The sequence below is a fragment of the Polypterus senegalus genome, chromosome 9, assembly GCF_016835505.1.
Source record: "Polypterus senegalus isolate Bchr_013 chromosome 9, ASM1683550v1, whole genome shotgun sequence".
In the NCBI taxonomy this organism is placed as follows: domain Eukaryota; kingdom Metazoa; phylum Chordata; class Cladistia; order Polypteriformes; family Polypteridae; genus Polypterus; species Polypterus senegalus.
The window spans coordinates 94,748,755-94,773,975 of record NC_053162.1 but is presented as its reverse complement, the minus strand read 5'-3'; the positions used below and the strand labels follow the sequence as shown (position 1 = coordinate 94,773,975).

The 25,221-nt window shown below is 36.6% G+C and overlaps 1 protein-coding gene across 1 annotated transcript in view; it reads right to left on the bottom strand.

The window, feature by feature from the left end:
- cdh13 (cadherin 13, H-cadherin (heart)) overlaps positions 1-25,221 on the bottom strand; it is a 1,331,220-nt gene that overhangs the window by 868,133 nt on the left and 437,866 nt on the right. The window contains exon 3 of the mRNA XM_039763495.1: positions 19,144-19,355. Coding sequence (XP_039619429.1) covers positions 19,144-19,355 — 212 coding nt within the window. The remainder of the gene's footprint in view (positions 1-19,143; positions 19,356-25,221) is intronic.

The following is a 25,221-nucleotide window of genomic DNA, read 5'->3' as shown; positions in this document are numbered from 1 at the left end:
GTATTAACTTTCTCCCTCTGCTTCCTCATAGGAAAAAGACCGCCCTGCACCATAGGCATGGATGACCGCAGTGCGCGATACTTCCGCCCTTCCTCCGCCATCTTGCCCTGACGCCATCCTTCCCATCCTCCCTTGCGGTCCTTCCCGACATTCCTCCACTTCCGCTCCTCCCCAATAAAATGGCGCGACGCCAGGAGTCGGCGCGCATTATGAACTGTTTAGTTTATGATTTTGACCTGTTTTTGTTTATCTGTACAATATACGGGGCCGGAAAAACCCCAACCCTTGCTACTGTCTCTCTCGGTCCTTTACAATATATATAGAGAGAGAGAGAGAGAGAGAGAGAGATAATAGTGACAAAACAATTGCATTCATTACATTGACAATCATGTTACGTTATTTTCCTTTTCTTTTTCATTACTTCTTTAACACACTACTTCTCTGCTGCAAAGCGAGGGTATTTTGAGATATATATATATATATATATATATAATATAATGTATGTGTGTGTATGTATGTATGTGTATATATATATATATGTGTGTGTGTATACATATGTACAGTATATTTATCTGTATGTACAAAGTATGTATATATGTATATGTGTCTATAGATATGTGTATGGGTGGATGTGTATATGTAGATATGTTTATATGTATATATGTCTATGTATAAATGTTTATATGTGTGTGTGTATATATATATATATATATATATATATATACTGTATATGACAGCAACACTCATATCAAAGACAAAACAATTACATTAACAAACATGTTACGTTATTTTTAAAATTTTTCCTTTTCTTTTTCATAACTTCTTTAACACACTACTTCTCCGCTGCGTAGCGCAGGTATTCTGCTAGTTAAAAATAAAAGACCAAAAGTAAATGAAGTACTTTGCAGTCATTTTTGGGCTCTTACAATCAAATTTTTTCTCAATATACATATATCAAAATGAGCATTACTGCATAAATCTGTGTCATGGACTGGTATGTCAGTAGCCCTTGTTACATCCATTTGACCTCACCACACAGATGGCCTCTAGGCAACAATTCATATGCTGCCCATTCCACATGTCAGCCATTGAGTCTATGGTGCTGATCTTGCGAAGGGACCAGAAGCAATATAACTCATTACAATTCAATACTTACTATTATGGTCCAGGGCACTTTCCTATAGTAAAGAAAAGACTCACATGTGCTGCATAGTGACAGTCTATAAAGTGTACTTTTAATGCAGAGTTGACTGTCTCATTCACTCACCGACTCATCAACAAAAACAGTATTTTCCATTTACAGTGGAATCTCAGTTCACGAACATCTCGGTTCACGACCAAAAAGTTTGCCATACTTTTGCCTCTGTTCATGACCACACACTCGGTATACGAACAAGCTAGTTTACCTTTCTGTTTGTACGTGTTCAGTCTCTCCCTGTGCATTTCCTGTGCAGCGAGCGAGCAAGAGCGCGACACACACACACAGGCGCGAGAGAGAGAAACACACACAGGCACGCAAGAGAGAAAGAGACACACACACACGAGACACACACAGGCGCACGAGAGACACACACACAGGCGCGCAAGAGAGAGAGACACACACACACACACACACGAAAGAGACAGCTGGATGCATAAGGTAGAGAAGGTAGTTAAAGAATGCACTGGGCTTGTTTTTGTTTTCATTTCTGTCTACAGCGATCGGTTTGTAGCATGTATTGTTGCAATGTTACTTTTCTTGGTGGTTTATTAAATTATGGATTTTTGAAATGTTCATTTTTTTCCTGTGCTTAAAACTCATTAAAAAAAAATGTTTTTAGCAAGTGGTTCTTAGTGCTGTAGCACGAACTACTGCAGTGTTAGTTTTCTCTGTTGTTCAAGGTTTTCTCAGTGTTATTCAATGTTTTTACATTTAGTTTACTATTACCCTGTGCATTTTATGGTATAATTAACTATATTTGTGCTTAAAAACTAAAAATATATATATATTTACACACAGTTCGTATAACATAGAACGGATTAACTGTATTTACCTACAATCCTATGGGGGAAATTGCTTCAGGTCACGACCAAATCGGTTTACGACCAGAGTTTTGGAACGAATTATCTGAGGTTCCACTGTAGATAAAAAGCTGAAATTTGACAGGATGGTACATCTAAGTCATTGGGTATCTGGTAAGAAAGGATATTATGATACCTCATTAATTTAGTGTACACGCCACCCCATAACAGAAAAGTTAAATACCCAAAAATCTCAAAACAAGAGAAAATAATACTGCTACTACTACTTTGTTGAGTTCATTAGGAAACTTTATTAGCTTTACATTTTAGCCTAGCAGAGGACAGTTGATCCACACTGGGAAAATGACACCAGTGAGTTTTTATTTTATTTTACCTTTTTTTTTAATTTATTAAAAGCACAAACCATTCCATACAAGCAGGTCAAATTTTATAAAACTAATCTACCCACACCCAAGAGAAAGACTGTAATATTATCCCTGATTATAAAGATTTTACAGAAGTGCTCACAATGAACGTTTATGTACAACAGAGTCTAAAGATCTGTTTTACCCTTGACTTGCAATTCACATTAGTTAATTTGCTAACCATGAAAACAGAAACAAAGTTTTTTCAAGGTTTGCAATTAGGCTCAGGTTAGTAGAGTGTTAAATGCATGCTTAGAAGCATTTACATAGTCATTACCTTGGGGGGATGGGGTGATAAACTATATTGGAACAACCAAACTATGTAATAAAAATATATATGGCTGGAAAAGGCTAATTATTTTCTGCCAAATCTCTTATTAAGTATACTGCACTTTTAGTTTTATTTTTTAATATGATACAATAGTGTAAACTCTCCAAATATATGTGTTCTCATATTCATTCTGTCATAAAATACTTCACATCTCTGCTCATTTTCTGCACTTCTTGACTTGGCAAGGGTTGCAATATAAACAGGCAGCAGAGGGCAGACCAGTTTTCCCTTTTTCCAGAAAGGGTCTCCATATAATCTACCCAAATTTATATATGTTGCAAGATCAACTATAATTTAGAATCCTACTACATATGTCTAGAGATTTCCTTTTAGTAGGCCATGGATGGTATACCTGTAGTGTGAGACTTCTATGAGATACCCTCACTGGATGTCTGAACCACCTTAACTGAAGACTTCTGGTCCAAAGTAACCATGGCTCCACTCTGAGGTTTTAAAGATTAGGAATCTTGGCACTTCGGCTTGCAGCTAATTATTATTCTTTCAGTTGCTACCCTGTGTATGTGGCCATAGGTGAGGACAAGGACAAAGACAGGCTCCTGTTTCACCACCACTATCTGGTGCAAAGTCTGTTTTGCTGATGCTGCAGTGCCAATGGTTAATCACTTATTCGCTCTTTCATAAATGAGAGGCTGTACATAATCTTACTTACTTGATGTAGTTGCACACACCATTTGCTGTTATTAGACTACTCATTTTAAAGAGAGAGCTCCATGACATTAAACTTGGAGTAGCTGATCATCATTCCGCATCACATAAATCATTCAAAAGATTTAAGCATGCATCAGTGACCACCATCACATGGAGCCAAAAAGGCAGCATCATTTGCAAATGGCTGGAAAGGATGCTCACAGGTCCCCAATCTTAATACAAATTTTTATATGTATTAAATATCCTGTTTTAATTTCCAAATCATGTGGAGAGAAAAAACGACACTCTACAGCTTTACAAGAAATGTATGCCCTCATTGACCAGATTAAAGTACATAATTTGAGTACAATGGCATGTGTATCTGCAACTGAGGTGCTTGCCAACCATCTCAGTGCCCTTATTCAAAGAAATGGACAAAACCCAGTGTTTCTACCAAAAGTGTTTCTCAAAACATTACATGAAAAAGTGTTGTAAAATACTGCAAAATGCAAAAACAGTCAAGGTTAAAAGTTTCTCAAACTTACTAAAAAATAGTCTATTCCGAATTCATTAAAAGATTTACCAGAACTTCTCTGAAATTAATTTTAAAAAATCATTTAATCCTCAGATGTTTGCTTTAGCTGCCACCACACTGCTGCCTTCTTGATCACTTAAGATCTCACAGAGAGAGTGCAACTGTCATTTTTCAGTGCCACTCCCTCTTTTCTCCAACTGGACCTTACATTTTACTCCCAAGCAATGCAACAGCTTTCCTCTACCACAAACACTGACATATTGTGTCACTTCACCTTTTCAGAAACAAAGCCAAACTTTCCAACAATAAGACAACTGGTGTGCAAGTCATGAATGTGTGATTACCACAGAGGATTCCCAGAAGCCTTGTCATTTAATTTTGCTATCAGACTATAATATGCAAAACTATAGCACCATAGATGGCTACTGATCATTTGGCATAAGTAGTGAATGCAGAAGATGCCATGGAATATTGTAAAATTTAATGTTACTCTTACTAGCCAATGTAACACTGCTTGAAACAGAAAAGGTTTGTATAATAGATAACATTGGTAAAATACATATGTTGTAAATGCATAACAAGATAGACTAATACGGTACATACAGTAAGTAAATAAGTCAGCATTACAAAAGTAATGAGTTTTGTATATGCATCTGTATCAGTTAACCTTCAGTTCTGGTTTTCATTGTTAAAAAAATTATGTTGCACAAAGACATTGCCTGCAGTGCCATATAATTAGACACAAATTACATGAAAATTGTAAAAATAAGGCATGTTATGAAAGTAAGGATTTGCTCTTTGGAGGCACTTTCACATGTTTCTTTTTTATGTAAGCCTTTAGTTGTTGCTTTAATGACTAAGCTGTCATAACTGGACTTTGTATGGAACACTTTCATGCCTTTTTTCAGCTTTTGCTGATCTTTATAATGTGCCCATGGCAAAGTGGGTATTGCCCCATTTGGTTGCTTTTTCCAGCAAATGCAGAAAGCAACCTGTCCCTCCACACCTGAATTCCAGAAGGGCACCAAACACTAAAGAGATGCTTATAACTAATGATGTTAGTCAATGATTTTCTGACATATTTTCTTAGACTCGAGACCAATGAGGCACCAAAGAGCACAGTGAAATTTAAGCTTTAAAACCATAAACTTAACAAGCTGGCAGTGGACTTTAACCCATTCACCAGAAACTATGCATTTTTCAAAGCAAATATGCCCATCTATTCTCTTGGAAGACAGGAGATTTTGCCCAGGCATTTCTACAGGACTAAAAGCACTCTGAACTCAAAGGCCACATTCCTAACAGCTTGGGAAGGTAAAAATCCAGCTACATATATTAAACGGCTTCTGGACTTTAAGAAATTAAAGGAAAGAGACTTACGAAGACATGTGCTCAAGCAAGCACATAACTTAAGTTTAGATTGTAGATTTTAGTTTTGCAGTTTGAGTTTGGAATAGCCCTTTGTACTACAATTGAATCTGAAATGTACCGAACTTTACCAACAAATTTGACTATTCTCCAGATCGCCCCTAAAAGAAAATCAAACTAAGTAAAACCTGATCAATTCCTTCAGTCATGTAAGGCAAATCAGTATTAATCCGTGACAATAGAGGTCACTGATTACCCATATTTTAAGTCAGTAAAATGTGGTTTGTTTTTCTAGCTTATTAGAAATTTGTCTAGGTTAGCTGCTCTTTCTTGGAATACTGACCCAAGACTGAGAACTGCAAACCAGTTACTCAGTCCTTACCATATATAGCACATTACATAGTAAACACCACCCTACACCCTCTATATACTATATGCTAACAATTACAATTGTTTCAGCATAAATTCTTCTGCCATCCATATAATGCAGAAAGTATGAATCAAAAGCACTTTAATTCTTTAAAAGCATTTTACTGTATGCCAGTCAGATAAAAAAGCACCATACCTTCTGGATGCATGTCTGTCATATATCCTGTAACATAGTCAAGTGGACAAATTGCCCTGCATGCATTACTGAAGCTCTAGTTAAAGCCCGCATTGCATCTGACACAGCTGCCTGGTAAGTGCTTGCAACATAACCTGCAGTTCTTCAGAAGGAGTCACTGCCAAGAAATGTTAGAGTTGTTTCTGTCCTTAGAGCTCCAGTTAAATAATCTGCACTCTGAACATCTCCATCAATGTCAGCCTGTAGTAGTTACAAGATGTCAGTGACCGTTCTTCTTTTAAAGCTTTGGCATGTAGCTTTTGTACTAGGCTAGGTTATCTATAGAAATAACATAAATACAAAGAAATTGTATTCTTTAGCCCATCACTTCAAGAATATTAAATTGCAATACTTTCATCATAGGCAAGTTGGTGTGTACATGACTCAGTTTTGCTCCATATTCTATCTAGATTTTCTTTACGAAAAATATGTGCTGTATTGATAAATCAATTCTTCTAATTACCCATTTTAAATTAGACCTAATGTACGTTTTGATAGAAACCAGAATGCATGCACAATTAACAATATTTCTGCACTAAAATGATTCTGATACTAAATACTACTACATATACAGTATATAATGAAGAATACTGGATAAAATATAAAACCATGCTGAGCAGCAAAAATGTGTTGTATTATTTGAGTGATATTTACTGTAGCAATGCCAAATTTGAACAGAAAAGATCGTGTTTTTAACAATTGCCTAGACTGATGGATAAAGTCCAGCAGAGGGAAATATTTGTAGAATTTGGCTGACGGAGATCGTTTCTTTCTAACATAACATTCCCAAATACTAAAAGATAAGCATTGTACAGAATATTAATGTTTTTAGGAAAATTTTGTATGAAGAAAAACAAAACTGCAGACAACAGTGTGGGAATTATATATTAAGGACAGCTGCTTAAGTAAAACAGCAATAATTCTGCTAGTGAAAAATGGTTATATGGGAAAGTTTTAGTATATTATGTAATATAACTTAAAAACCTATGATACATTGTATTAAAAAGAAACACATCTGAAGCACCACAGCCCATGCATCACTACCGCCATGAGCAAAGCCATTGGATGTTGCTACTCAAGTGTGAATCATTTATTTTCTCTTCTGGAAAGCACTTGTCGGTATTTGGATTTTATTTTCACTTTGAAAAATCCAACCTGTCCCACATTATCAAGGTTATTGTATGTTTCAAGCCAGCCGAGAGTTGCTATTTCTTTTCTGCAGATGGCTACACAATGACTATACACAAAATATCACTTATAATCACTCACATTGTTCCAGTATACATAATAAAAAACAATCAGAAGCTAATCTGAAAATGGCTACTGCTCCAGTCATTTCATTTACGTAAAAAATGTCAAAGTTGCCTGAAATTGCATTATAAAATTTTAATACTAAATAAAAAACAAAGTACACAGCCAGGATCAATTTCATTTAGGAAAAGGAGAACACGCGAGATATTGTGGACAGAGCAATCCTCAAGTGAAGAGCGCAGTGCCTGAAGACAGCTCACTCGCAATGTTTCTACAATAAAAGCAGACAAGACAATGTTTGCAAATGCAAGGTTAACCAGCTGTAATGCAATGAAGATGCATGTTAAGAATCACATACACACACTGTTTCACAAACTTTCACACATAATGGTTTGACTGGAGATGTGTACACAAGCAGGGAGAGTTGGCTGTTTATTCTTGTATTTGCATGCATTGTCCAGTATGCAGTGTCTGTGCATTACAATGTCTGCACACAATTTGGAACATACAGTACACAGCCAGCATCAATCTGATATATACTGTGCTCTTAACCCATGTCTTGCTCTGTGCCATTGTGTGTTTTACCCTCGTATACAAATTGATGATAGTTGTATACTGACAGCTTTGTGTCAATATCAGACTCGTGGCATACATTTTGCAGAACTGTACAATCCATTTATGTGAGGACTGAACATAATATTTCCCAATGAAACAATGACGCCCTTTTACACAGTGCATGCCCAGCAAAGCCAATATGCCTGGCATCAAATTTTTGATGGCTGCTGATATAAATAACATATACATATATGTTACATGCTGTTCCCTATTTAGAGAAAGATTACATTTGATAACTAGGGAAACACAGTTTTCGGCTGGTGATGCGACTCATTGATCCTTAAAGGTAATGAGAAAAATGTCACTGCCACTTTTTATGGCAAATAAGCTACATGCCAAAAAGACAAACCTGTTCTCACCCACATTGTTATAATGTACTCCATACTGAACTGCAAACAAAATGAGACAGCATCAGCCACCTCTTATAACAAGAGGTAACAAAAGACAATCATTGACACAGTTAAATTACAGAGCCAGTGCCAGGTAAAGTCACACAAGAAAGTGATAGTGAATGAAGTGCCACCATTTTTATGAATGAACCACTCAAAGGCTACAAAATGAGTGAAGACTACTGATGTGGTTACTTTGATAATCATTGCATTATGCTGCCTACCTATTTTGTGAAATAAGTATGGCCGTAATTTTTCTACACTATTTTACAGAAAACATTCATTTTTATTTCATTCAATATTTTGTTTCTAGCCAATTAAAATTTGTGCTTTTACTTTTTATGATTAAAGTCTGATGCATATTCAGACAGCCGCTTATGTCATTTCATTCCTTCAGGTCATTGTGGCTCTCATTAGAACAAAGCAGGAAATATACACTCAAAAAAAAATGTAAAGTGTCACAGGAAGGAGGCCACACTGAAAAAAAAATTAAATCTAGATAAGTGAAAAGTATTTATATCAGGACATTCAATCTTGTTTTCCTTAAAGAAAGAATTTTTGACTTATCAAGAAACTTGTATTTATGATTATTTATCTTACTTTAGAAATCCATCCATTTTCCAACCCGCTGAATCCGAACACAGGGGTCTGCTGGAGCCAATCCCAGCCAACACAGGAATCCAATCCTGGGCAGGATGCCAACCCACCACAGGACACACACAAACACACCCAGCACACACATGGGCAAATCTAGAATCACCAATCCACCTAACCTGCATGTCTTTGGATTGTGGGAGGAAACCAGAGCCCCCAGAGGAAACCCACGCAGACAACATGCAAACTCCACACAGGGAGAACCCAGGAAGCGAACCCAGGTCTCCTAACTGCGAGGCAGCAGCGCTACCACTGTGCCACCGTGCCGCTCTTACTTTAGAAATTGTCGAGTAAATTTTGCTTATGCAATTGGTAAAATGTTTTGCTAAAGAAAAGCAAAACAACTCCTGTTAAAGTTTTTTTTTTGTTTAGTTTTTTGCATATGCATTTTTTTAGTGCATGAATATGTGCTGCCAGCTGATGCAGACTGTTTTATAATAATCCCACATGTCACTTGTTTAAAATTATTTGCATATCCAAGAAACATGCAAGTGTGGTTGTAAACTTTTAAACTATTTCTATAAAAAAAGTTCTTATTTCGTTATTGTAAGTGCCTAACTAAAATATATTGTTTTGCTTCTCACTAATAAATACTGAAGTCGTTTTTTTGACCAGTGAAAGAACATCCCTGTAAAGTTTTTTTTTTAATTAAAAATAAAATATTCTAACATTTAAAGTGAAAGAATATGTAAACAAGATTTGTTGCATGCTAAGATATTTATTTTTATATTCATTCAATATGTGTAAGGCAATATTTTAACTTTGGGGATAGGGACACTTTCGACAGAGGTATACAAATTACAAATCAGCAAATCTTACCGCTACACCACGGAAGCTTTTGTATCATCCTTGAACCTTTTGTGAAAGTGTTTATTTGATCTTTAGACTTCAGGCTTCATACATTATATAGTTTATACCTAAATTTTGTCATTTACTACTAAAATATGAAAAACTTTTTTGTTTTAACAATGTGTTTATACAGATTATTATAGAAACGGAACACACATGAAATGCATGTGGTCCAAATAATGATCTATTATTCCCACTCTAAATCTCCAGCACTTCACTCCTAGATAATCAAGGCATGAGCTGAAAGAACTTTGTGCACGTTTTGCGGCGGTGGGGGGATGGAATAGAAGGCTGCTTACTGCTTGTCTTTATTGGCAGATTTACAGGACAAAAGACGCTGACAGAGAGGTGCGAACGGATTTAAGGTGGGCCAGATCTACAAATTTTTTTCATAGCCTTTGATCAGTCTAGTGTTAAAAGTTTCATGTTACTGTTTTTTCATCTGTTTTCTCTTTGTATTTATGTAATACTAACTGTGTTTCCTAAGATAATGTGCTTCAGTTATAGTGCATTACAGTGTTATCAGAAGTGTCAAAAGTACTATGTAAATGAGTCTTTTCCTTTATACTGAACTAGCAAAATACCCGCGCTTTGCAGCAGTGAAGTACCACCTTAAAATTTTTATTAAGAAGAAAATTAAACCTTTTTTAACTGAGGAAAAATATACCAATAACTATTTGTTAAAGATCTCTTTGTATACCACATTGTCAGTTATGTCCTCCAGTTGTAATATGACCAAGCTGTGCACTGAGCTTACTCTTGAGCATGCAACGTACAGTTGCCCATGTGAAAAGTAATCTTGTCTCAAATCTCACATCTTGGATTGCTGCTGTCGTAATCGGTTTGAGTTTCATGATTTGTTTCAATTACGACAGTATTTGCAGGACTTGTGTTGAAGTGACATTCGGCATCTGTCAAGCGTTGTAAGCATACAACCAGTTTCATCGATAACTTCGCATCCAGCTTTTGAGAGTTTAAACATTCATAAACATCAAAGTGTCCACTACTGAAATCGTTACTTGTGAATCTAAGATGTTTAAGAGGCATTGGCGGTTGTCGAAAGGTGTAAAATATTTGGCCATTTTGGTACACTTGAAAGTGACAACTGAACAATTCGGTGGCAGCCATCAACTCACATGCAGAACCATAGGTGAAGGGCTTAAGCATTTCACTGTTATAGTGCCTCTGTGTAGTATAATTATCTCCTGTACCGTCATCAGTCCACACCTTGAACCTGTCCCAGTCATTCAATACATAAGACACAATGTTCCTCCGGATATCAAGAGTGAGCCTGATATGGCCATGCAATATGTAACAAAGAGAATGGAAAAGGCAGGTGCCATCTCCGGGCATGGAAACCATTCAGTAAGTGAGTTCTTTGATCAATGGTGATCACCTCGATAGACATGTTAATGGGGGTACGGATGGAACGATAAAGGAAATGGGTACCTGAATAATGTAAAGTAATTCTAAATATCTACACAATAACTATTATCGTAATAAACGAACAATAAAACAGCGGAGAAGCCATGGATTAAATAAAAATGCTGTAGTTATCAGCAGGGAGACGTGAATCCCGTGGCAAAGCAAGGAAGGGAATGTAGTGGCCCGACTAACGTATGGCCTTATATAGGCAGGCAGCCAACAACGTGGGAAGCGTTGGTATGGGGGACCCAACTGCGCCTCACACGGTGACTGAGCTGCAGGTTATGGACATATATATGTACGTAAGTAGGATTCAGTTAGCGTTGGGAACCTGCGTACCAAATTTCTTGAAGATGGGCCCATAAGTAACAAAGATTGTTGGAAAGTTCAATATGGAAAGTTGGAAAGTTCACGACAGTGGCGTCATACCACCAAAATAAGTATGTACATTGGTTTCGGTTAGCGCAGGGAAGCCGCCTACCAAATTTCGTGAAGATGGGCCATAAATAAGTTTAACATTGCAGATGTTGTCGACCGTTATGACCGTTACGCGTAGAATTTCAAAATGAAACGTGCTTAACTTTTGTAAGTAAGCTGTAAGGAACAAGCCTGCCAAATTTCAGCCTTCTACCTACATGGGAAGTTGGAAAATTAGTGACTTGGAAAGTTCAATATGGTGGCCGACAGTGGCGTCATACCACCAAAATAAGTATGTACATCGGTTTCGGTTTACGCAGGGAAGCAGCCTACCAAATTTCGTGAAGATGGGGCCATAAATAAGAAAGTTCAACATGGCAGAATCTGTCAAACGTTATGACCGTTACGTGTAGAATTTCAAAATGAAACCTACTTAACTTTTGTAAGTAAGCTGTAAGGAATAAGCCTGCCAAATTTCAGCCTTCTACCTACATGGGAAGTTGGAGAATTAGTGATCAGTCAGTCAGTCAGTGAGGGCTTTGCCTTTTATTAGTATATATACTAAAATATTCTTCTTCCAGCACTACTTTAGCTACGACCACAACTGCAACAAACTATAAAAAAAAAATGATAATGGTGGTATCAAAGAAGATACCAATGCACACTCTGATGTTACAAACCAAAAACTCTGTTTACCCTGCCTTCATGCAAACAGGGTAGATGGATTTTCTAAACATCTTCATCCTGGAAAGAGTTTTTCCAAAAGGTCCATTTTCAGAGGCCTAAAACGCAGTACGCGTGTGGATGAAAGGCCAAAATGCATACAAAAAACTATGTTTTAAAAAATACCCAGGTACATGTGGGCATGGTCTTATAATCTGTAACTTTTCAGCAAAAAAAAAAACATTGTGTTTTAAGAATGACTGCTCAATAAAATACAGCGTCAAGTCTAGAAGGACTAATACATGTGTGTATGATGCAACATTACCTTCAGTAAAGTCTGTGAGACTTAGTGGCAAGAAATATTTAAAGCAGTAAAAATCTTTACATTACAAGCACATCCATCAGCCTTAACCTAATTAAGATACTTGTAAAAGAAACTATTACACTTCACAGAAACATGTCTGAAAGCAATTACTTTCAGGAAAATAAAATCTTGTTGGATAGATTAAGTCATAAAAAATAAAGAGATAGTTCATGATAATGAATAATTTGCAGAATGATTTATGTTGTTAATGTGTTTGCCTGTACATACAAGCACATATAGCATCTACTGTAAAGTAACACCAAATTAAAATACATTTTTGTCGTGTAATGAAAGACTCTTCTATTAAATATTATTCAGATAAACAGATGGAAATTTTAACGCTAAACTCATTGCCAGCCATTGGCTTTATTTGTTACTTGATTGATTTCAAACTGTCTTCATTAGAAACCGCTGACGTCAGAAGCTGCATCTGCTGGAGCATTGAAACACTAATTCTAAGCAAAAAAAAAAAATTAGCAAAAGTCTTTTTAAAGTTTGAATAGTTGTTGAAAGAGTAATTGTAAAGAAAAAAACATTGATTATAAAATGACAAATAAATGGCACTTAAATGACAAAAAAGTGACATTTCATTTAAGATGGATATATATTTTTTGGATCTGAGCATACCATAGACAAATCAAAAATATGTATATATATGTTAAAATATACAGAATTTTTTTCTGCTAAACACAAAACAAATCGGATAAATCCATTTACTGCCTCAGTAGTAATACCCCTAAGAATTAGATGTGTTTACATCAGATTGGATATGCTAAGGTCTTTCCATCAGCCAAATTATTCTTTTATGGTCAGATAAAATAGATTATATGCAATACCTAAAGACACTGGATTAATTACATTAAATGCTTAAACACTAAAAGGTGCGGAATAAGGGCAACAATACAAATTGCTCTCTCCCTACCTTTTGCTGTTTTTTTAATCATTTTTCTGTGTGGTGCAAGTTGCATTATTGTATATGACTGAAAATTAGAAATAATGTTACAGTAAACTTCAACATGGAGGTATTATTTATAACTATGTGTGCAGATGGGACAATAACAATCAACAGACTTGGCGAAAGAGAGGAAAACAAGGTAATTTCCTGACCAGGCTGTGGCAACTCCCAAAGTGGCCTCCGATTTTCTCAATCTTGCTGGCTAACCCCCAAATCTTAGAAAACAAGCTGGACAAACTTCACACCTGCATCTGGTCACAAACAGACTTGTTTAAATACAATGTGTTCTGCTTCACAGAGACTTGACTGAGCCCAAGCACTCCAAACAAAGCCATTCAACCTCTGGCCTTTTCTGTACAGTCACTGGCAAGACAAAAGGAAGTGGTGTGTGCTTTTTTATTAACAACTTCAGGTGCACTGATGTAAAAGTGGTTTCCCAGTTCTGTTGACCTGTTTTGGGACACCTAATGAGTACCAACCATTTTTACCTGCCAAGTGAGTTTTTCAGTGCTACTCATGACTTGCAGGGAAAACTTGAGGGTTGGTGGCAGGACTGGCACTGCAGCCGCTGTAAAAAACCTATTGCTGAGGTGTCGCCCGTTGCACAGCTGCACTCTGATCTGAATCCAGATGGTTTGCTTTGTGGTGGGTGTGGCAATGCTCTGTACTTGGTGCATTCCCCCAACCACCTCCTACTCATGACTATTTATGATCCAATGGAAGCACCAAGTGTAGCTGCAGTAGAACAGCTGCATGCTGCCATTTGTAAATAGGAAAGTCAGCACCTGAAAGCTATTTCCATCATTGTGGGAGACTACAGGGCTGTTTGAATTTGACTGACTGGTCCATCATTAAAGATTCTTCTGAGAATCTCGAATATGCTAACTCAGTGATGGATTATGCCAGATTCTGTATGAACTTGTGTGTGCTGACCCATAATGCACACTCCTACCCTAACCAGAAGCCCCGAGTGAACAGTACTGTTCCTATGTACCTGAGGGAGCAGACTGCTGCTTTTAAATAAAATGACAAAGGGCTTCAAGGATTCAGGAATGATGTATGGAGATCAATTAACGTAGTAAAGCCAGAAACAGACTGGAAAATTATTTTAACATCAGCGATCAACAGCTGATCAAAGGTCTACAGGCAATTATAGACTACAAAAATTTGACAACTGTGGCCATGGACACCTCCACCTTATTCCAAGATGAGCTAAAAAACTTTGTCGATCTTTGTGTGCCTTACAGTTTAGACATGGTGATGGTAATATTTCTAGAGCTACCACCATGCGCAGTGATCAGAGATGACAGTGGCCATTGTGAGTAAAACCTTTAAAAAGGTTAAACCCAGTAAACCCAGGTCGGTTGGCATCAGCCTGCGCCCTGAAGGTCTATGTCACTAAGCTGTCACCAGTGTTCACAATCATCTTCAATTTGTCCCTCTATTTATGTACTGTGCACTATTGGCCCATCATGTTAACCTTCATGGTGATGAAGTGTCAAGAGAAACTGGTCATGATCCAACTTAACCACAATGTCATTGCTACCCTGGATCAGCTGTACTTTGCATACCAGTGCAACAGATTTGTGGGTGATGCTATCTCCCTTGCCCTACACACTCCTGTGGGACATCTGGAAAGGAAAAACACCTATGTAAGGATGCTGTTCAGTGACTAGAGCTCTGCTTTCAACAATATTGTTCCCTGCAGCCTGATGCTAATTCTCTGAGTGCTTGGTCTGAGCAGCTCCATCTGTGTCTAGGTGTTTGCTAAAAAAAAGACCCACATACAGTAGGCGTTCCACAAGGCTGTTGCCTTAGCCAAAGCATGATGGCAACAGAATCATCAGGTTCACGGATGACATCATTGCAATTGTCCTCTTCAGTAACAATGATAAGGCTGCCTACAGGAGGGAGGTAAAAGACCTGTCTGTATGGTGTCATTAGGCAGTCGCACTCCGCATCAACAACTTCCCTGTACAGACAGTTAGCAGTTTCAGGTTCCCAGATGTCCAGATTTCCGACTGTCTTTTGACATCAGTCAACACCATCTGTATACTCAAAAAGGCTCAGCAAACGCTCTTTTTCAAGAGAAGGCTAATTTGCTTCAGGATGGGAACCAAAACACTAGTGACCATTTACTGCTGCACTGACCAGATAAATCATAGTGTGGTTTGGTAACCTGACTTGTCAGGATCAAAAACTCCTCCAAATAATTGTCTGTAAAGTTTCTAAAATCATTGGGGCTGACTTTTCACAGCTGCATACTATCTACTCAATTAGATGCCTGAGAAGAGCTAAATCTATTATCTCTGATGACAGCCATCCAGCTCATTCACTGTTTTCACTTGTGCCTTCTTGGAAGCGATATCAGAGACTCATCACTTAGTACACCAGTTTCAGGGGGAGCTTCTTTCCCCAGGCCATAAGGTTACTAAACTCCCAGGAACCTGATCCTACCAGCCCTATACTGTGTATTGTACCGACCTGCTGGATTATGAACAATTATACCGAATGTTACTTCTTGTTTAACTTTTATCTTATTTACTGTACGCCTTCTGCTACTCATTTATTTACTGTATTTATTTTTACATTACCACAACGGTCGTACAAGTATTTCACTGCACTATTGGAATGTATATGACAAAGATCTCTAATCTCTTAAATGGCACAGACAATTTCTACAAGTAGGGTAAATGAAAGCTCATTAAAAACTATTGATCCAAAAGTATAAAAAAAATGTACACTCTATCACATCAAACATTAGCCTGAAGCAGTCTTTCAGAATAAAGTGCGCAGTGACACTTGTTTGCAAGTTTCTAAATTGGCTTTAAGTTAAAATTGACATACAGAATATTAATGAAATATGACTTAAGAGTTAGAAATAAACATAACTGACAAACACATGTAGACTACTGAAGCAGAGGAAAGAGTAATTTACACAAGTTTATAAGAAAAGTGACTTATCAATTGGCATGTTGTATAAAGCCATATAAAATATGGACAAAATTTAACAAGGAAAATGATGGTCAAACCATACTGCTGTATGAGTGTACAGCATATTAATATAAGTATACACAAAGTCTAAGGCAGGGGTGGCAGACTCATTTGGGGATGGGGACCTCAAAACTCATCTGACTCTCAGTCTTTAGTCTAATAGTTATTATTTTGTATCGATTCATGTGTTAATCCCAGCCTGTGCTATTGTTGCCTCTCAGTAAGGGAAAATGTACAAGTTTTTTCTTTACAGGAGGTACCTTCCACATATTTGAATACAAATATGTGACAAGTTTGTTTCAACTTTGAACATTCTCCACACAGAGCTACAAATGCTCAGTGATATCCATCATAAATTCAGGATTCTGAGTCCATTAGGGATCATCACCACTTTCATCACAATGCTCCCCATTCAATTCATGAAAACTCCGATTTCCATGTGCATTTCATAAAAGCACTTGAGTAGAGCTCCACGGCTTAACCACCTTACCTCTGTGTGGGAGGGCAGGTCATGTCTAAAACTGAACTCACACAATAAGGAATAAAACTAGCAGAGACTGAGTTCTTTTTTATGGATGAAATTCATTGTTTTGATATCCACACTCATGACATAGTCAATTTTAAGTAATTTGTTGTATAATGACTTTTTATATGCAATACAATGATTCCTCAAAATTCATTATCGCCACAGGATTTAACAACTTCTTGGAATTCAGCAACTGTACCTACTTTCTTCTCTCACATTAAATGATGCAACATCAGGATTCAGATTAACAGCATGAGCCCATTCCACTTTTAGTTAATCTGAGGATCCAACCAAGCTATTGAAAATGTCTCACAGTATTTATGTCTAACATGGGAATCAATTCAGCATTGAAGAATGAATCAAATTCTCTAATAAAAAAAAACACAAGTTAAGCCACATCAGTAACATCATTGCTCTCATCTGTTGCCATGGAATCAAATAAATGTCTTTACCTGATTGTCCAAGTCTTGCACTAAGTTCATGGTTCTGTTTGCTAATGTTTGTCTTAAGAAATTTATATTAGAAAAAGCTTGTTGTGACATAAAAATTCAATGGCCTTCAAAAATGATGCTTTAATATAGTATCCTTTAGAATATTAGAACATTAACAATTGTGACATGAACATCAGCCAAATAAGCTAATCCTTCTATTTACCTAGACTCAGTCGAGATCTGACAGTCCCTAATGATCTGCTTTCCACTACACTACCTGGTAGTTTATTTAATGTGCTATGGTGCCGATGCCAATTAAATTTCATTGGAAATACAATGAGCCTTCATAGTTGCATCATTCATCTCACATCTTTCCCTAAATCACAGTATATTTGCAGTACTTTTTACAGTGATTGGTTTCATAGTACCTCTGTAGTTCTAAATTGTTTAGAAACAGCCACTTGCTGGGATCAAATTAAGCAAATGGGACTTTGATTTATTTCTCAGAAAAGAAAATGCTGTTGCCCATTTCTCCAGTGACACTCTGCTTCTAAGACAAAGACTTTTTCCAGTAAATTTCAGATAAAAAATGCTATTGTAGCTCATCTTAATGTTGTGTTACAATAGACTACTAACAGAAAGGTACCAAAGGACAGCTAGTGGATAAAACTGAAACTGTATTTTACAAGCTGACAGTTATTATATACATATTCAGACTATAGCCTGGATTATACCGTTAGGGCAGCATATTTTGTGTCCTTGGTCTAAGGAATGAATTAACTATAGTTAATAAAAAGTCCTATTAAGCATTGCAGTAGACAATTTGCAGAATATAAACTTGAACTGTATAGACATTGCCTTGTTTCTTCAGATTGTAAATCTGAAAAGTATAAGATAAACTTCTTACACATTTCCTGCTCTCTGCATTAACACTACATGGTATATCCCTGTTAAACAAAGATAAATGTTTTGGAAATATTGCAGATATTAGAGTTCTTTGAAAAACTATCCATTTTCTTTTAAACATTTACTAGTTTTATCTGTGATGTTTAAGATGTACACCTATCCATTGTCATATGCTAGTAATTTACTATACATTGATGTATAAATATACAAAAGCATCTACTTGATTATTTAGATTGTTGGAATAGTAATGTAATAATACTCCAAGATATGGCCATTTTTGTTTTCTACAGTCTTAAAAAGGCTAAAGAGTTTCAGATTGACAAACAAACTAAATGACATGAAATTCTTAGGCCTCTGTAGCCTCTGCTCATTGGAAAAAAAAATACAGGGTCAGAATGATTTCCCCCCACCGCCCACCCAAGAGCTGTCAGTGGCAAAAAGATAATTCTTTTCAATTATATTCATATCACATTCATGTAACATATTTATGTAGGCATGAAATTTAATTTGTCATAAGTCATTATCTGCAATGTTTTTCTTTGTCTCCCGCTGTCAAGATAATCAATAATTCAAAAATAACAAGGCCTTGAACCCATTGACTTATTGCACGTCACAATTTATCATCACTCTCCAGGGCCATCCCCTCTCTCTCTCTCATTTTCTTTCAGTCACTTAAAGCTACTAAGTGTCTTCCTGGTCATACACATGCCTCTATTCAGATTGACAGAAGATGTTAATGCATATCCTGCAACTGGAATATGAAATCACATACACACACTGCAGACACTTTACCTTTAGTGTTTGAGGCCTCCTCTCAGGAGCTCCAAGAATGTGTACTTCTGCCATATCATCCGCATGTGCCGAACGTCCATGGATGAAAAGAATTCTTCCACTGTCTATGACATCCCTGACTGGAACAAGAGAGCCATCTTCATCAACTATAAAGTCAGGATGCGAAACATCATATTTCACTTTCTCATTTCCATGGCAGTCATCAAATTTCACTGTAGACATTAAAAAAAAATGCAAAAAACATTGTGGTTTAGTTGTGATTTAGTTGCAGTCATTAGTTAACAAAGTGTAAAAACTTTATTATAATTATGTACATTTTCATAGATATCTAGTATTATAACTTTTTGTGCATTATTTTAGATATAAAAGTTGTATTACTGAAAATATTAAGGCCTCATTTTAAAAAAACCTTCTAATTGAGAATCAATATAAAACCAATAGGCAAACAGTTCAAATTATGTATATAAAATTAGCAAAAAGATTGGTTATGTTTAATATTAACTAAAAAGTGACTAACAGAAACCAGATGGCATAATTATATTTTCAACAAACTGTTTATCATAGTTGCATTTATTTTCACTAACTTTACATCTGTCTGCATCAGCATTCTGAATTATTGCTTTCATTTACCAAGAAAACTTCTAGGCACCCTTTTAATGATTGGCTTAGAAAACACTCCCAGGCCCAAGGCCTAAAAAAAAAGTTTGGACTAGGACAAATCAACCACATACTCCATTCACAAATATCCCATCCTCATTCTTCAATAAACAGTGAAAACACAGTAGGCCACAAAATATAAAGACAAAAGGTGAATATATTGTAAAGAAAAGTGAATATATGTGAATATCTCCAAAAATATATAGTGAATTAAGAAGAAAAAAATATTTATATAACAAACAAGAATTGAACTCCATCTTTTCCTCCAGCTAATAAACACAATATACAGTCAGTATAAAAACATCCCCCCAAATAAACACCACAAACAATACATACAAAAAATGCCACACAAAGTCCAGATTCAAACACTGACTGGGAAGATGGTAGAAAACAATGAAACCAGCCTAAATCCTTGAAGCAAAATGGATGTAAAACGATTGTCGGTAAAGAAGGACCTGCCTTGAAGTAAAGACAGATAAACAAAATCTAAACATTCTCACCAATCTGAGTCCCAGTGGATGTAGATTCTTTCCCAGGTTGAAAACGTAGACAACATTTAACTGTAGTGATGTGGAATCTGTATGATTCTCAGCCCTGATAGCAGTCACTAAAAACTGCCTTAGCATGTAAAATCAAGATGGCAGAAGTCGTGAAATGCCTAAAGACCTCTATATATAGAAGTACACTGGAAATCTTTCTGACCCGAAACAGGAAATCCCACCTCAATTGGTCCACATCTGTCAATCACGTGTCTTTCCTGTTTCAAGGGGTAGTTTCTTCTACACAATGACAACAAACTGAACAGACCAATACAAATGAACAAAAATCATGAAGTGCTGCTACACCACAACTGACTTACAGTCCACGAATAGATTATTAAAAGCAATTCCCACTTATCCATAAAACTGACTAGATGCTGATAATTTATTATGCTGCTTTCAGTTACCTTTTTACCTTGCAGACTGAATTAATACTTTTCAGAAAATATGTACATTTTAGGCTTTCTAATTTTTATATCTTGTCAAAATATGCTATTGTTCTTTCATTAAAAAAAATAAAAAGTGTCTAACTTACTTAAGAAAAACCAAAAGACATACACAACCACACTAAAAACTATTTTTACTATTAATAAAATCCCCAAGTACAATATTAATAGGATGGGTGGGAATTAAAAATCACCTTTAGTTGTGGCCAGTAAGAGTTCAGAACTTTACAATTTAAGACTGAAAAAATGGTGGTTCTTCAAAATATTTAAATTCCTGGAGGTGGCACGTCAAAGTAAGGTTGAAAATCCCTGGCCTTGAAGGATCATGTGACATTTAGTCACATAAGTGTCAGTTGTCTGCCATAGCTTAGCACTTGCTTTGATTAATAGGTCTGCTATTATAAAAAATGAAGTATTATGACTACTGTTAGTAATAATCGAGATCCAAGATCAAGCTCTACTTCACACCATTAGCTTTAAGTTAGGAAGAACTCAGACCAGATGATGCAACATTTTAGGGGTGGCTTGCCTTAGTTTAGAAAACCAGATAATCAAAATTATTTCTTTAAAGATGGCTGAGAAAGATAAAATTCATGATGGTTGCTTTTGATTTAAATCCCCCACCCAGATGGTTCAATGGACAAAACTACTGTATACTTGTAAAGTTGGTTCAGGCAAATATTACAGACGTACTTGGCTTTTAATGTAAAATTGTACTTTTGCTTGGCTAACATTTTTGACTGAAATATCAGAACTGATTTAGAGCTGCAATTTAACATGGCAATTAATTTTTCAAATTTTTTTCTTTTACCTTTTGTGGAAAGGTGTAAAGGCATTCAAAAGTGCTTATGTATATGAGTACTGTTTGAATTATTGTGTAATATAAAATTCTTTTTCATTGACTTTTATTGTTTTGTAATTTATTTTTATGTTCTTTGAGAACCACCTTGTGATGATTTTACTTGGAATAAAATGGTATTCAAAAATTTATGTGATTAATTTTCATTTCTGCTGGTGTTTAATTGACCCAAATTAATAAATGCTATATACAGAAACCAGTTACAGCAGCACCTTACACTTGCTTTAAAAGGCTTGTTAATTAATTAAATGCATTTACTAATCACAGTGACCCACAAAAGATATTTTTCTTTATCAAAGCTTGAGCTAAGTGCTGCAAGTCATCAATGTTATATTGTTGTGGCCAAGAAGAAAATTTTCTTTTTTTAGACCATTAGAAATAATGGAGCAACCTAAAGGGCCTTTCTTTAGGCTAAAGGACCCAGGACCTAGTGGTACAATGAACATGATTGGTGAATCTTTTAGAACATCAGTTTTCATTGTGCACATCTATGAAACACTGCCCCTAACATGCTTGTTACTCCCTAGGGATGTTTAATCAGCTCTTGTATTGCTTTAAAATTCTCTCCAAGCCATTTAGGATAGCATGTGAAGTTGAAGATCTGAATATTAAATAGAGATTATAATATAATTCTATGACTACAGAAATATATTTAGCAAATACCAGATTTATTGATATTAGCCTAACTGTGTACATGTAAAGTCTATAAAAGCACCCCAGGTAAACTTTCAGTTTCTAGCCCAGGCTTAATTGCCCAGTCTAAAATTGAGCGAATAAAAATATCCACTATTACTAGTGCAACAATATTTATCTTCTTATATGTAGATTTATTTTCTTCTGAATCTTCCAAATAGTAACCATTAAAATACCCATGGGATAATACAGCACATTCAAACAAACAACTTTATGAACAAAGCCCTCCAGATCACTTCTTTGAGTATAGAGTAGGAAGTAGGAAACAACCTCTTTCGAAAATATTGACAAGCAAGTGAGGCAAATTGATGCAAATATAGTTTTGCATATTTAGGATACAATTAGTAGCAAATATCTGATAATTTAACACTATACCATGAATTTGCATGTTGATTAGCATTGTTCTGCATGTGTTAAAATAAGCCATATTTAACATAAGTCTTCATCCAACCTTTCACTTTCAAAAGAGAGGTGGAAGGCTATACTATCTGCAACTGGTGCAAGACAAAAAAAAAAACCCCACTAGACTGGGCTAACAACTCTAGTCCATTACAAGGCACAATTCTCAAATCTGCTTCACAGACAGACAATTTATACTCAATAACCAGCCATAATGTGTATCTCCTGTGGTGTTTTCACTTTGTCTTAGGTTTTTATTTTTTACATTTACTGTTGTCTTTCTTCCACATGAAACTATCTGCGTTTTTGGTTGATTGGCATCTCAGGATTATGCAGGTATGCACAAGTGTGTATGAAAATAAATAAGTATGCACTATGATGAACTGGTACTTTGTCCAAAGGTGGTTTGTGGTTCACATATTGTCTTCATATCAATTCTGCATTGATAGGGTCTGACTTGCTGTAACTCCATATTAAAAAAAATGGGAATATATATTGGCAATGGGGGTCCTATTGGTAAAAATGTACTTAAAAAGTGCAAACGGCAAATCCAAGGAAAACATCCAGGACAGAGAGAGAGAGAGAGAGACACACAACATCCTGTCAGAAGCAGACCAATGTGCTGGTTTGTCTGGCATGATGTAGATATTTCAGCTTCTGGGCGTTGGTGTGAGTATGTAGGCTGGCGAGACTGTTTTTATTGGTCATAGCAAGGCTGTATGTGCCTCTTCATTTTATTGGAAGGCTTACGTTGAAGTGAAGGAAAAGGGAGCTGAAAAATGGTAGTGCCATAATGCATTTTCAGTGAGTAAAAAGTTGTGGGGCTTACCTTGAAGTTGAAGGAAAGAGGAGGTGTAAAATGGTAGTGTCATAATGCAGTTTTGGTCAGTAACAAAGTATGCATAGAATAAACAGTCAAATGCCACAGTCGATAATTGGTGACATTGAAGTCTTGAAGATAATCCTAAAACCAAAACTCTGCCAGGAACATGGATTCCTCACTATTGTTGTGGAGGGATATAGTAGTTGTGGCAACCGTTGTTTATAGCACAGACGGACACAAGTGAAATAAAATAGTGAATATATATATTCATCACACATGAACATCTGTGGATTGCTCTCCATGGTAATCTGAGGTATGTACTACCACCCCAGGTCAAGAGGGGCGGCTGGTGCTAATCTCTTCTTCTGTAAACTCAGAATTACTGAAAAGATGTTCAGTGAGGGCAATTGATTCCCACACCTATAAACTCACTGGAAGGAAGTGTTCTATTCTGAACAAAGCACACCACAGGATGAAGCTCTTACCTGGTGACCAAAAACAGTGGAACTGCAAACCCTGTTGGCTTCTCTTTTCATGTTGATTGTAGCGGCCATTGTTTTGTTCATTTTTATTTAGTTTGATTAAATGGGAATGACTGGGTTGATACCTACCTCAATATTTCTTTATGGATCTTACAGCCCTTTTATATATACTGTATATACTGTATATATATTGTGCCTCTTCCAGACCGCGAGGGGGCGTCCGTCCTGGTTATGTTGGGAGCCTCAGGTGGAGGGCTTGGAAGCCCAACCCTGTAGGGGCCTGTGGCCATCGCCAGGCGGCACCTAGGTGCCTGAGGAACTCTGGAGCCCAGCACTTCCACCACACCAGGAAGTGCTGGGGGGAAGAGAATAGGGGACACCCGGACGGCTTCCTGGGGTGCGCAGCCGACACTTCCGCCACACTAGGGTGTGGCTACGACTGATTGCCGGGAAGCAGCTGGAGCCCATCCGGGTTCCCATTTAAGGGGCTGCCTCCCTCCAGTCATTAGTGGATGTCGGGTGGAAGAGGACAGAACTGGAGGGAGGACGGGAGGCGGTCGAGAGAGGCACATTGACTGAGAGTGTGGCCTGGACTTTGGGGAATCGATGCAAGAGGCACTGGGGTTTATGAGCACGTTAAACTTGTTAAATAATAGATATTATTGTAAATAAACGGTGTGTGGTGGAACTATGTTGTCCGTCTGCCTGTGTCCGGGTCCCAGTTCACAATATATATATATATATATATATATATATATATATGCATGTATAATTTTGGATTCTTGTATTGTTTTGCTAGAGAGTGTTTACTTCTTTCTGAATCACAGTTTAACTTTGCAGTAGCTTTACATTATCTCTAGATAGCAGCTAGTGGTAATGACCTTCAGATGTACCTATCCAGCACTTTTTAAATTTAAGGTCAATTATTCTCTACTCCGGTATAAAATAAATTATCTTCTTATATTAACCAGGGTTAATAGTTCTCAGTTTTATAATACCTGCGTTTTTAAACCTAAATAGAAAAAATGTTTTGCCTGGGGCTTCAAAAACCCTATCTCAAAGAAAAGGAGTTTCAGATTGTTTTAAGTAAAAGAACTCTGACAATGTCAGCTAATTTGTTTTAATTGCAGAATGTTGGTAACACTCAATTAAAGAAGGTTAAATGGCATTAGATTTTTCA